General features: G+C 42.6%; 1 protein-coding gene across 1 annotated transcript; it reads left to right on the forward strand.

Annotated features, from left to right (window-relative positions):
- The first annotated feature begins 433 nt into the window (after positions 1 to 433).
- LOC127336424 (xyloglucan galactosyltransferase XLT2-like) lies at positions 434 to 2,319 on the forward strand. Its single transcript, XM_051363229.2, has one exon. The coding sequence runs from the start codon at positions 636 to 638 to the stop codon at positions 2,106 to 2,108; it is 1,473 nt and encodes a 490-aa protein (XP_051219189.1). The 5' UTR covers positions 434 to 635; the 3' UTR covers positions 2,109 to 2,319.
- The last annotated feature ends 12,220 nt before the right edge of the window (positions 2,320 to 14,539 follow it).

The raw sequence follows: 14,539 nt of genomic DNA on the forward strand, positions 1-14,539 counted from the left end.
TTGTGACGGTTATGAACGGTGGTATCGTGGTGGTGTTCGTCTTCGTGGTCGGTGACGTGGTGATGCTTGTGACCGGCATGAACAGGGTGTCATAGTGGTGGCTGGCTTCATAGTCGACGACATGCCGATGCTTGTGATAAGTGAGATAAGGTCACCATATTACCATATAGGTGAGGCTAGTAAAAGCATGGAATCAACCAAAGAATGAGGTTGCCTTCTCTCAGGTGCACAAAATAGTTTTCACGAGCTACTAAACAAAATAATTTTTCTGGCCGATAGTTCAAGTTTTTTCTCCGTGATATAGTGGCGGAAAATTTTGGTCTAGGCTACCAAACGGGCCGCCAAATCCAATCAGCCTGGAGTTGAGCTAGCCGGACATCCGTTCGGCGAAAGCAGCATCAGTCCTTTTCCACTACTAGCATTCCAGTACTACTACTACCTCTTCCCCAGCACACCGCGATCTCCGGCCATCTCCACCCATCCCCCATTCCTCTCCCGGTACTGCACCCCACGTTCTCTCCCCGTGGCCGCGGGGGTGGTCCGTCCTCTCCTCCGCCAGCTCGGGCGCCTCACATCATCCACACACCGACACCACGATCCACTGCAAGCTCAGAGCTCCTCCACCCCCCACCACCATGGCCGCAATGCACCGCCCCGAGCCGCTGAACCCCGCCGCGCGCCGCCAGCGCCTCGTTGTGATCCTCCTCGGCGCCTTCTTCGTATTCCAGCTCGTCCTCCTCGTCGCCTACCGCTCCGCGCCCCCCTCCGTGCGCGTCCCGACCGCCGCCGCTTCTTCCGTTTCCGTGCAGGCGCCGCCGCGCCCCGCTTCCGCTTCTTCCGTGTCCGTGAAGGAGCCGCCGCGCCCCGCCGCCGACGACTCCGGCTGCGACGGAGGGCTCGTGTACGTGTACGACCTGCCCGCCGTCTTCAACGAGGATCTGCTCTCCATGTGCGAAACGCTCATGCCGATGTACTCGATCTGCCCCTACCTCGCCAACGACGGGCGCGGTCTCCCGGCGGAAGGGACCAGCCTGTCCTCCATCCTGCCGCCCGAGCTGCTCGGCTCCTGGTACTCCTCCGACCAGTTCGCGCTCGAGCTCATCGTCCACCGCCGCCTGCTCTCGCACCGGTGCCGCACCGCCGACCCGGCGCGCGCCGCCGCGTTCTTCGTGCCCTTCTACGCGGGTCTGGCCGTCGGGCGCCACCTGTGGTCCGCGAACGCCACCGACGCCGACCGGGACAGCGACTGCGTCGCGCTTCTCTCCTGGCTCCACGCCCAGCCCTACTACAAGCGCTCCAATGGCTGGGACCACTTCCTCGCGCTGGGCCGCATTACCTGGGACTTCCGCCGCGGGCCGAGCGGCGGCTGGGGCGGCAGCTTCCTCGCCATGCCCGGGGTCGCCAACGTCACCCGCCTCGTCATCGAGCGCGAGCCCTGGGACGACATGGACGTCGGCATACCGTACCCGACCGGCTTCCACCCGCGCACCGCCGCCGACGCGCGCGCGTGGCAGCGGCACGTCGCGTCCGTCGCGCGCCCGAGGCTCTTCGCCTTCGCCGGCGCGCCGCGGTCGGCCATCAAGGGGGACTTCCGGGGCTTGCTCCTCGAGGAGTGCCAGGCCGCGGGGCCCGCGTGCGAAGCGCTGGACTGCGCCGACGGCAAGTGCATCAAGAACAACGCGCTCGTCCTCGAGCTGTTCATGGGCGCGCGCTTCTGCCTGCAGCCGCGCGGGGACAGCTTCACGCGCCGCTCGCTCTTCGACTGCATGGTGGCCGGGGCCGTGCCGGTGCTCTTCTGGCAGCGCAGCGCCTACATCCAGTACAAGTGGTACCTGCCGGTAGACCACGGCCAAGTCGGGGAGTGGTCCGTCTTCATTGATCGCGACGAGCTGCGCGCCGGCAATGTCACCTTACGCGGCGTGCTGGCGGCCATTCCCGAGGCGCGGGTGCGGCGGATGAGGGAGCGCGTCGTGAAGATGATACCGAGGTTGGTCTACTCCGCCGCTGACAAGGATGGGCTCGGCGGTGGGATGAAGGACGCCTTGGACGTCATGGTCGACGGCATGCTGCGGCGGGTCGCCGAGCGGCAACGGAGTAGGAGGACGTAATTTGGTCACCGGCGCGGCGGAGAGGATCAAACTGTCATATTGATCATTCTTTTTTGTTTCCTTTTTCTGATGATTCGTTGTGTGAAGAGCTAAAATTAAACAAAAGCTACTTGTAATCTTACTTTTAACCGTGGTTGTAGATGTCAATTACATCACCACATAGGGAATGAACAGAATCTAAGCAAGTGTATGAAACTGTGTATTCTGAATACTAGTTCCTCTATGGGAGACGGTGCACATTGGAGTTTGCAGTACAGTTTGACAGGCTGCAACCATTAGATTCTTAGCAAAGTTGACTCCTAATATGTATCAAATTTGTTACCTCCTCGATCTGGTCTAACCATGTTACCATGAAGCACGGCAGTTTCTGGTCTGTCCTACTTCATTTGACTCTTAATCTCTATCAAATGGTTAGCTCCTCAATCTGGTGATCACATGTCAAGCATCTTAGTTTCTGGTCTGTTCTACTTCTACTCCTTCCGTCCAAAAGTGTAACTCACTTCCTTTCGCACGATATTTGTCTTTCATTTCAAATATATTTATACAAAATGGTTCAAATGTATTAAAACATTTAGGTCTTTTTTTTGTTTGGGTCGCTGGCCCGGCCGTTTTTTTTAAATATATGTTTCCTCTTAAATAGTTCATATGGAAGTTACTTTTAGGTATCTTTAGGAAAAATGATTCAAATCCTAAAAATGATTCAACTTCCACCGGGAAAAAATCATTTGGTATAACATCCTCTAAAAATCACATGAAGTTCCATTGATTAGCTCCTCTCGATGATGATGTGCAATGAAAAGGCATGAACTAATGTGACATTTGTGATGTGGAATTGTGAAAATTTACATATTTTTATATGAAAGTTACTTTTATACCTTGTTCAAGATGTTAGTCGGGGAAAACCTAATTGTCTATTGGACTCTCAAACTAGGCATATGTTCCACCTCTGCTCATCTATCAAACATTTCCTGCAGGATGATACCATGTCAGTTTTTAGGGACACTTTTATGCTAAATTAATCACATAACAATTTATAATGTATATATGAGCAATTCAAGGTTGCAACTCGGGAGTTGGTATGAGGAGGAGTTTTGTGCTAACCTGTCGAGGTGTTTTGAGGATAGTTGCAATCCCTTCTATCGTCCACAACCATGAATATTTTATACCGATAGATTGGACCAAGAATAGTTCAGATTCATTAAGCCATATAAAATTTAAGAATGAGACAAAAAATAAACGATCACATGAAAACACATTGAAGAAACTAAATCTACCCACATGTCCAAAGATCAACCTAATTTAGTTGTTTCCTTATTAAGGTGTTACTCTAATCATTCAATGCTTGAAAAGGTAATTGTGACAAATGGCACTCTAGTTTTTTTTGCTTCTCGCGACAATATCCATACTATATTGGTTGCAGCTCACGAGTTGATATGAGGCGGAGTTTTGTGCTAACTTGTAGATGCGTTTCTGGGATATGTGCAACCCCTTACATCGTCCACAACTATGAATATTTTATATTGAGAGATTGGACCAGAAATAGTTTGGATTCCAATGTTAGCCATATAAAATTAAGGAAGGAGAGCACAAAATCAAACGATCACATGAAAACACATTAATAAATTAAATCCACCCACAGGTCCAAAGATCGACCTAATTTGTTGTTTTCTTACTAGTAATCTGTTACTCTAATCATTCAATGCTTGAAAAGATAAATTGCGATAAATGGCACTCTATAAGTATGTACATTTACATGTGCATATTACAATGGGTATAATCATTTTTCGTCATTCATACAATACCGATGTTCTCATTATGGTCATGTATGTCAGTTTTTGCTTCTCACGACTATATTCATACTAGCTTCTCCATTTTGGTCACGAATGACATATGTACATGTTATGCTTGTATTTGGAAAACCATGTAATCCAAGCACTAATTACACATGCTTTTCATTGGTATATGTTCTTTGTAAACTATTGCAACTAAGTAATTTTATTTTTGTTACCGACATCAACTAGAGAATGAAGCATTAACCTCAAATGGTCTTTGTTATGAATTACTATGTAACAACGGAAAAATACACCTACGAATGAAATAAATCCCCTCAAAATAGTTCTACGCAACCAAATAAATACAAACAATGCAACTTCCTTTATATATTAACTCATACCGTTCTTATATATGGATTGTATATTAGACACGTACACGTATATCTCGTATCTAGTGGATGGGTTGTTGATTGCACGTGCTATGGAATGAATATTTCTGTAGAGGTTTCTAGCATGTAGAAATAACTAGCTTACGTGCAACTCATTAGAGTTTTTTTATTGCTTACGATATGGCATCTTTTGCTCGAGCAGGTTCTTTTACAAAGTCTATTTTTTCTTACAGCTCTCCCGCAAGCGTATTGTATCAGAGCATCTCTACTGGTGCTCCCAATAACAATTTTCATAACCTTATGAGGGTGTTCGGCTAAAAAGGGATACCACTAGAGAATCCCCCTAAAGTTGTCGGTGCATTTTAGAACCCAATTGAATAGTCGGCAACCCCATGTTAGCCTCTATCCGCAAGGGCCAGGTTGGGAGCGGCGACATAGCAGTCCACGTAGGATTTCGCCTGTGGTTCCCTCCTGGCATCTACATGTGGCCATTCCCCACCCCATCCGGCCTTCCCAATCTGCCACCCACCCTGCAAGTTAGTCATTGACGTCGTCACGGTCGCCTTCATGATTTTGTCTCCCTCCCGTCCAACCAGAATCCTTACCAACACCGGCGCCACCGCCACGTCTAGCCATCTCGCGTCGTGGCTCGGTCGAAACAGTCGATGGTGTTGCCGGTTCCGCCGCAGTCCGAAGGGAGTAGCTTGACGGTGACACCTCTCCTACCGCCGCTGATACGTTCCAAACGTATCTATAATTTTTGATGCTCCATGCTTGTTTTACACCAATTCATATATGTTTTGCTTACACTTCGACGCACTTTTATATGATTTCCGGCAATAACCTATTAATAAGATGCCACCGTGCCAGTTCCTCGTTTTCTGGTGTTTTTGTATTTCAGAAAAGTTGTACAGGAAATATTCTCGAAATTGGAAGAAACAAAAACCGAAGTCAATATTTTACCGAAACGAAGACGAAGTCCGTAGGGGGACGAAGTGGCGCCACAGGGCGGCCAGACCACCCCATGGAGCGGCATGGGTGTGGCCCGCGCCTAGGGGGTGTGGGCCCCCCAGGCGGCCATCGACCTCGCCTCCTTCACCTATTTATTTACGATCTCGGGAAAACCCTGGATACCCGAGCCTCCATCCACGAAAAGTTTCGTCGCGGCCGCCATCGCAGAACCCATCTCAGGGGGTTCTGAAGCTCTTCTCGGCACCCTGCCGGGGGGAGAAATCATCGCCGAAGGCATCTACATCGCCATGCCCGCCTCCGAAGTGATGCGTGAGTAGATCATCCCTGGACTATGGATCCATAGCAGTAGCTAGATGGTTGTCTTCTCCAATTTGTGCCTCATGTATAGACCTTGTGAGCTGCCCTACATGATCAAGATCATGTTTATGTAATCCTACATGTTATGTTTGCTGGGATCGGATGAATATTGTATACTATGCTGAGGTCGATTATATGTTCATGTCATATGTTATTTGTGATCTTGCATGTTCTCCGTTGCTAGTAGATACTCTGGCCAAGTAGATGCTTGTGACTCCAAGAGGGGGTATTTATGCTCGATAGTAGGTTCATGCCTCTAGTTTTTCTGGAAGAGTGACAATAACTTTTAAGATTGTAGATGTACTGTTACTACTAGGGAGAAAACAACAATCCTTTATCCAAGGGTAATTCTATTGTTTACTTTACACAGATTGCTTAATGCGATAATCTGTTGCTTGCAACTTAAAACTGAAAGGGGTTCGGACGATAACCGGAAGGTGGGTTATTAGTCATAGATGCAGTACGGTCTATGTATTATGTTGTAATGCCCAAACAAATCTCATAGTAATCATCTTGTCATATATGGTCGATATTCTGTCAATTGCCCAGCTGTAATTTGTTCACCCAACATGCTATTTATCTTTATGGAGAGACACATCTAGTGAACTTTGGACCCGGTCCTTTCTTTTACACTGATACAATCATGCTGTTATGTTTACTTACTGCAATTCTTGTGCTCTTTAATTACTGCAAACATCTCTTTCCACTCGATACATCTAATCATTTGTGTTCAGCAAACCGGTGAGATTGACAACCTCACTGCAAGTTGGGGAAAAGTACTTTGGTTGTGTTGTGTGCAGGTTCCATGTTGTTGCTGACGTCGGTAGTGCGCCCTGCCATTAGTCAGCTAGCAACACCTTCATAAGTCACGCTTTTCTCCTACTGGTCGATTAAACCTTGGTTTCGTACTGAGGAAAAACTTGTTGTTGTGCTCATCACACCTTCCTGTTGAGGTTTTCCAACCGCTTCCACAACAACGCTCAGCAAGATTGTTTGGCGCCATCGCCGGAGCACCATCAAGATTTTCTGGCACCGTTGTTGGGGAGAAAGACGATTTCTGCAAGGGGAGTCTCTCATCTCCAATCTCTTTACTTTATTATTGTTTGCTTAGTTTAATTTACTTTGTTTTGTTTGCTTCATTATATAAAAAACACACAAAAAATACTTTCTTGTATAGCTGTCTTTATATCAAAAACATAAAAAATATTTTTATTATAGTTGTTATTTCTGTTGCTTAGTTTTAATTTTGCTAAAATGGGTTCCATTGAAAATACTAAGTTGTGTGATTTTACTAGCACCAACAACAATGATTTTATTTGTACACCTGTTGCTCCACCTGCTCTCGAAGCAGCCTTCTATGAAATTAAACCTGCTTTATTAAATCTTGTTATGAAAGAGCAATTTTCTAGTGTTAGTACTGAAGATGCGTCTTCTCACCTTGATAGTTTTGTTGAACTTTGTGAGATGCAAAAATATAAGGATATAGATGGTGACATTATAAAACTTAAATTGTTTCCTTTCTCTTTGAGAGGTAGAGCTAAAGATTGGTTGCTATCTTTGCCTAGAAATAGTATTTATTCTTGGGCTAAATGCAAAGATGCTTTTACTGGAAAATATTATCCTCCTGTTAAGATTATATCTTTGAGAAGTGACATAATGAAATTTAGACAATTTGATAATGAATGTGTTTCTCAAGCTTGGAAAAGATTGAAATCTTTGGTAAAAAATTGTCCCACTCATGGACTGACTACTTGGATGATCATCCAAACTTTTTATGCAGGACTAAATTTTTATTAAATAAATCTCTTGGATTCAGCTGCTGGAGGTACCTTTATGTCCATTACTTTGGGGGCTGCAACTAAATTACCGAGAGAGCTCCACAAGGTAAGAAGGTAAACTCTATCGAAGAAACCTCCTCTTTGAGTGATAAAATTGATACTATTATGTCTACGCCTTTTAATGGTAAAGCTCATGTCGATCCAAATAATATTTCGTTAGCTTCTTTGGTTGCTCAAGAAGAGCATGTTGAAGTGAATTTCATTAAAAACAACAATTTCAACAACAATGCTTATAGGAATAATTTTGGTAGCAACAATCATATGCCATATCCTTCTAATAATGGCAATTCTTATGGCAATTATTATGGTAATTCCTACAGCAACAAAAAAAGTGCACCCTCTAATCTTGAAGTCATGCTTAAGGATTTTATTAGTAAATAAATTGCTTTCAATAAAACTGTTCAGGAAAAACTTGGCAAAATTGATAATCTTGCTTCTAAAGTTAATAGCCTTGCTCATGATGTTGATTTTATTAAATTAAAAGTGTTGCCTCATGATGTTAAAGAAAGCAAAACTTTGAATGCCATTCAAGTTAGAATTGATGAAAATGTTAGGATGTTGGCGGAGTTGCATGCTAGGTGGGAAAGAGAAGGTGAAATTGCTAGAAATAATAATTTGACTAAAATTTGTACCATCACCACCACCAGTATTAATGAAGTTTCAAATTCTAGATAGTCTCCTACTATTAATGGTAAAATAATTGGCATAGGAATAGTCCCCGCTCCTTCTACAAAATTGCCTACAGCCACTGAAACTGTTCCTGATAAGTGTGCTGAAATTTTTCGGAGTATGGGAGACAAGAGTCCTTTTACCTTTGATAATAATGAGTTTGATTTTGATGATTGAAATATATCTAAATTAATTAAGTTCTTACAAAATCTTGCTAGAAGTCCTAATTCTAGTGATATAAATATGGCTTTTACAAAGCACATTACAAATCCTCTTATGCAAATTAGAGAGGAGAAATTAAAACGTGAAGCCTCTATTCCTAAAAAGTTAGAAGATAGCTGGGAGCCCATCATTAAGATGAAAATAGATGGTTTTGATTGCAATGCTTTATGTGATCTTGATGCAAGTATTTATGTTATGCCTATAAAAATCTATGATATGCTTGATTTGCCACCGTTGGAACAATGTTATTTGGATGTTCATCTTGTTGATATTGCTGCAGAGAAACCTTTGGGGAGAATTGATAATGTTCTTATTATGGTTAAAACTAACCTGGTTCCCGTTGATTTTGTTGTTTTGCATATTGAATGCAATGCTTCTTGTCCAATTATATTGGGAAGACCATTTCTTAGAACTGTTGATGCTGCTATTGACATGAGAGATGGGATTATTAAATATTAATTCCCACTCAAGAAAGGTATGGAACACTCCCCTAGAAATACAAAAAGTCACCTTATGCCTCTATTATTATAACAAATTATGATGTTTATGCTTCTTCACTTGATAATACTTGATGTTCGCTCTTTTTCTGCGCCTAGCTGTAAGGTGTTAAAGAAAAGCACTATTGGGAGATAACTCATGTTTATATTATGTAATTTTTCTTTTGTTGAGTGTTGAAAGTTATTACCTCTGTAATAACCTCTCCTTATCATTTTTATTTTGTTTTTGTGCCAAGAATAGCCTCTAATTAGAAGAAAGTAAGATTTGGGGAAGTTGTTGTCCTGAAAACAGATTCTGTTCTGTTACCATGAAACTTCGTAAAAATAGCCAGAGCCGAATTTTGAGCTGTCATTTTTTATGCATATGCCCCAGGTTATTATCTAACTTTCATTAGTTGACAACTTTTTGCAATGAGCAACAGAGGATTTTCAAAATAATGGATATTTACCTGCTGTTCTGTTTTGACAGATTTCTGCACTATTTGCATTTGCCTCTTAAATCTCTTTCTTTTTGAGTTCTTTTGATCAAAGAGCTTTTTGAATAGTTGCTACAGTAGCTAATGTTTTAATTAATTCTTGATATATGTTATCACTGAACCCAAGTGGATTTATTTATTTTGATTGTACTAATGCTGCTAATAAAGAATTATGTGAAGTTTTGTATGAAGGAAGTTTTCAAGTGTAGGGAGAGAAGAATGATGTGATGAGATGATGAATGGATAAAAGCTTAAGCTTGGGGATTCCCCTGCACCCGAAGAAATATTCAAGAGGTACAAGCGTCAAATCTTGGGGATGCCTAAGGCATCCCCTCTTCATTAACAAAGCAACATGTCATCTTTGTATGCGCTATATTTTATTGCTTCATACGATATGTGTTGTTCTTGGAGCATCTTTATTTTTGTTTTGTTTTGTTTTGTTTGCTGTCGAATATGTTGAATCCTTAAACATTCGTTTTGGAGAAAGACCCGCTCCGTTTTAATTGCATAGAACGCTCTAGTTTTCAATGTTATTGTTCTGCGACTGTTCTAGTTTTCTGGTACTGTGTTTAGCTCTTGTTCTTTCACTTGAATTTTGTTCAGAGCTCGTTAGTATTCATTATTTATGTATGATTAGCTCTCTGGTCCATAATGTATATCATCTCTGGGAGTTATTTCAAATTAGTTGATTGGTGTTGGATACGAGTAAAATATTTTATGACTATAGTGATGCAAAAGGAAGCTTGTCTAGACTGTGGCATAGACTTTGACATTTCATGTTGGATGTTATTCTTGTCATATGCTTAGTATTTATTTTTGTAGCATGACTTGTCTCAAATGCTTGAGAGTGCATAATGTGTCATTGAAAGAATCATGTGTTGTTTCCATCATAAAAGCATAATATTGTGGTATTCTCCTTTGATGCTTTATAGGGTTGACTTGGCGCATGTTTATATCATGTTATGACTATCACCAGTCAACTAAAGCCTCTATAGTCATTTAATTTTTGATTTGTAATATCACTTTATGCTTTGATTGATAATGTTTTGTCGCTATGCATGATTATGGCCATTATTGCTCTCTTATAGGGCCGTCAAAAAAGTTCGGGCTCGTCAAACTGTGTGAGCTTGATTTGGTAGAGGCGTGGCTCGTGCTCGGCTCGAGGCCTTACCAAACCGAGCTCAAACCTTGATTTAATCTCGCGAGCTTTCTGCCTCGAGCTCGAACTGCTCGAGAAAAGTTCGGCAATACATAGCATGTAGGAATAGCATGCATTCCAGGGCATTCTTTAATGCATGCGGCCAGCATGATTAAGCCTCTGCCACGCTCGAAGGCCCAACATAGTTTTAGTTTCAGTAAAAGTAGCATATGGCATTGCCCGCCACAGCTCGTTCACCGTCAAAGTTGCAGCCCATTAAATTATCGAAGACAGCATCCTGGTGATGGATGCTTTTTAGTACCACCTCGCTAAGGTAGCAAGTGTGAAGGCTCACCAGCGTCTATAAAAAGAAGACTGGAGCGCGGAGATGCCAACGTCCATAAACAGTACAAGCGAATGCTCCAAATAATTATTAAAATTTTGCGTGCCTTGGTAGCTCGTCAAGCCTTGGGCGAACCGAGCTCGAACCAACAAGTGAGCTCACGAGCCGAGCTCGAACGAAAGTTTTGGCTCGCGTTGTTAATCGAGCTCGAGCCGAGCTGTAGTATATTCGCTCGAGTTCGTCTCTCTTAGTCTTTGTTAACCTTCGCCTGTGCTGAGTATGATCTCTACTCGTCAATCCAACCACCATGAAATAAAGTTTGTCAATTGTGTCCACCTTACCTAATAGCATTATTGCTATTCCAAGTATGTTCATCATGTTTTTTATTTATCTTCCAAATTAAATTTGGGCATGAGAAAATTAGTCAGTAAAGCTCTCACGAACTTGATGGCACATTTACTTTCTTGCATTTAATAAATTTGATCATTGTGCCTATCTTATGAAGTTTATATGGTTGCAAATTGCGAGTTGGGAGTTACTATAACCATGCTTTCATGGGGAACACTTTCGACATTGCACTTATATTTAGTTGATGTCATGTTCTTTTGTTTATGGATACCTAGCAGTGCGAAATAAAATGGAAACTTGTAAGTTCATGGAGTTTGTATATGAGTTAGAGAAACGACTGGGCCGCTAATCTAAGCCATGCATCATTCATGGTGGAAATTTACAGATAAACCATAGTGAGCATTCTATGCATGAAGCATTTTCAATAAAAAGCTATACCCATAGTAAATAAAAAAATTCTAAGATGCTCATTGTTTGTTTGTCTTGTCATTTTGACATGGGATTCCCTTACAAGAGTACCTCCATATCATTGGGCAAGAGGTACCCCGTTCGCGGTTCTCAATGATACATGTATACTTACAATGACAAGAACATATTTGGGACCTAAGTTGAGTAGCATGAGGTTTAGGTACTCGCATTCAAGGGGCATGAGATTTTGAACTTTTGATTTGCAAGCATATAGCTCATTTTGTATTCACATTAACTTTAACCATTCAAGATGCTTATGATAGGGGTAATGAGAGCTCAAAGCTAATGCGTACCATACTTTTTGGAAGGTTTATAAAACTTGTTAATCTTGCTTACTCTTCAAAGAGTCTCTCTTTAACTATTATGTTGAGTCTTCATCTTCTACTTTATGCACCAATTAAGAGAGCATAGTTGTCATTCTTAGTGAAATGTGCATAGTTTCAAAATTATTATTGATTGATTCATGATTGTGCTATTGCTTGTTCTTAAATTACTTGTATCTAGTCACCCTCTGAACTTTAAAGCTGTCCTAGCATTTATGTTTTGATACTCCATAAAGGACATGTTGAGTACTGTTGGAGATATGCCCAAGATGCAATAATAAAGTGGTTATTATTATATCTTTGTGTTTACGATAATAGTTTGCATCTCATGCTATAATTGTATTGACCGGAAACATTAATACATGTGTGTTATGTAAACATAAAAGAGTCCCTAGTAAGCCTCTTGTTAAACTAGCTTGTTGATTAGTAGATGATCATAGTTTCATGATCATGAACATTGGATGTTATTAATAACAAGGTCATATCATTAGTTGAATGATGTGATGGACATACACCCGTAGTAAGCATAGCATATGATCAAGTCATTTAGTTCTTTATGCTTCAAGCTACAATATGCATAGTAACTTAATCCTTCGACCATGAGATCTTGTTAATCACCTACACCGGATGGATGCTTTGATGACACCAAACACTACTGCGCAAATGGGTTGTTATAAAGGTGGCATTAAGTGTTCGGAAAGTATAGGGTTGAGACACTTGTATCAATAGTAGGATTTGTCCATCCTAATGACGAATAGATATACTCTGGGCCCTCTCGGTGGAATGATATCTGATTAGTTTGCAAGCATGTGACTGGTTCACAAGGGATATCATATCACGGTACGAGTAAAGAGTACTTATCAGTAACGAGGTTGAACTAGGTATGGAGATACCGACGATCAAACTTCGGATAAGTAAAATATCGCGAGACAAAGGGAATTGTTATTTTATGTGAATGGTTCTTTCGATCACGAAGTCATCGTTAAATGTGTGGGAGCTATTATGGATCTCCAGGTCTGCTATTAGTTATTGATCGGAGAGGAGTCTTGATCATGTCCGCATAGTTCTCGAACCGTAGGGTGACACACTTAAGGTTTGATGTCATTTTAAATAGATATGGAATATGGAATGGAGTACGAATGTTGTTCGGTGTCTCGGATGGGATCTAGAACATCACGAGGAGTTCCAGAATGGTCCGGAGAATAAGATTCATATATAGGAAGTAACTTTCCAAGTTTGGAAATGATCCGGTGCATTTATGGAAGGCGATAGAATGTTCTAGAACCTTCCGGAAGAAATCACCATGGAAGGTGGAGTCCCGGATGGACTCCACCAACCCTAGCCGGCCGGCCAAAGGGGAAGGCGGAGTCCATAGTGGATTCCACCACCATGGCCAGCCATAGGGGAAGGAAAGGGAGGAGTCCCACTTCCCCTAGGTTTCACCCATATGGTAAGTTTTGAGTTCGAGTCTTATTCGAATCTTTGGGCTAACCCTTGGGGTTCCACCTATATAATGAGGGAGAGAGGGAGGGGCCGGCCACCACTTGAGCCGCACCACCCAAGGGCACCGAAGGCCGGCGCGCCAAGTGCCCCCTCTCCCCAAACCCTAGCCACACCCTCCTCCCGTTACTCCCGCGGTGCTTAGGCGAAGCCCTGCCGGAGATCTCCACCACCACCGCCACCACGCCGTTGTGCTGTCGGGATTCCGAGGAGGATCTACTACATCCGCTGCCCGCTGGAACGGGGAGAAGGACATCGTCATAAACACCGAACGTGTGACCGAGTACGGAGGTGATGCCCGACTGTGGCACTGTTAAGATCTTCTACGCACTTTTGAAAGGGGCAAGTGATCGACTACATCAACCACGAGATCTTATCTCGTTAACGCTTAGCGATCTTCAAGGGTATGATGATCTTCACCTCGTTTCTACCATCTACTAGATTAGATCTTGGCTTGTTATTCGTTCTTGCGGTAGGAATTTTTTGTTTTCTATGCTATGAATCCCTACAGTGGTATCAGAGTCGTGTCTATGCATAGATTGGTTGCACGAGCAGGACACAATGGTTTTGTGGGCGTTGATGGTTTTTTTGTCTCTTGGTATGTGTACTTTGCATCTTGCGGTATGGTGTGATGAAGCGGCCCGAGCTAACTTTACATGACCGCGTTCATGAGACTTGCTCCACGCTCGACATGCAACTTGTATTGCTTAAATGGCTTTCCGGGTGTCTGTCTCTCTCACCATAGTTAAGATTCAATCTACTATTTCAATTGACAACATTAGTATCAGCGTTGTGGTTCATGTTCGTAGGTAGATTGGATCTTACTCAAAAACCCTAAACCACGTAAAATATGCAAACCAAATTAGAGGCGTCTAACTTGTTTTTGCAGGGTTTGGTGATGTGATATGGCCATGATGTGATGATGAATATGTATGAGATGATCATTATTGTATTGTGGCAAACGACAGGAGCCTTATGGTTATCTTTATATTTCATGTTGAGGTATTATTTCAAAGTAGTTGTAATAGTTGCTACATGGGGAGAACAACCATGAAGACGGCGCCATTGACCTTAACGCTACACCAATGATGATGGAGATAATGCCCGTTGATGATGGAG

Source organism: Lolium perenne, chromosome 2 (assembly GCF_019359855.2).
Source record: "Lolium perenne isolate Kyuss_39 chromosome 2, Kyuss_2.0, whole genome shotgun sequence".
Lineage (NCBI taxonomy): Eukaryota > Viridiplantae > Streptophyta > Magnoliopsida > Poales > Poaceae > Lolium > Lolium perenne.

Coding starts and splice junctions, on each gene's coding strand:
- LOC127336424 (XM_051363229.2), top strand. CDS start 636: ATGGCCGCAATGCACCGCCCCGAGCCGCTGAACCCCGCCGCGCGCCGC.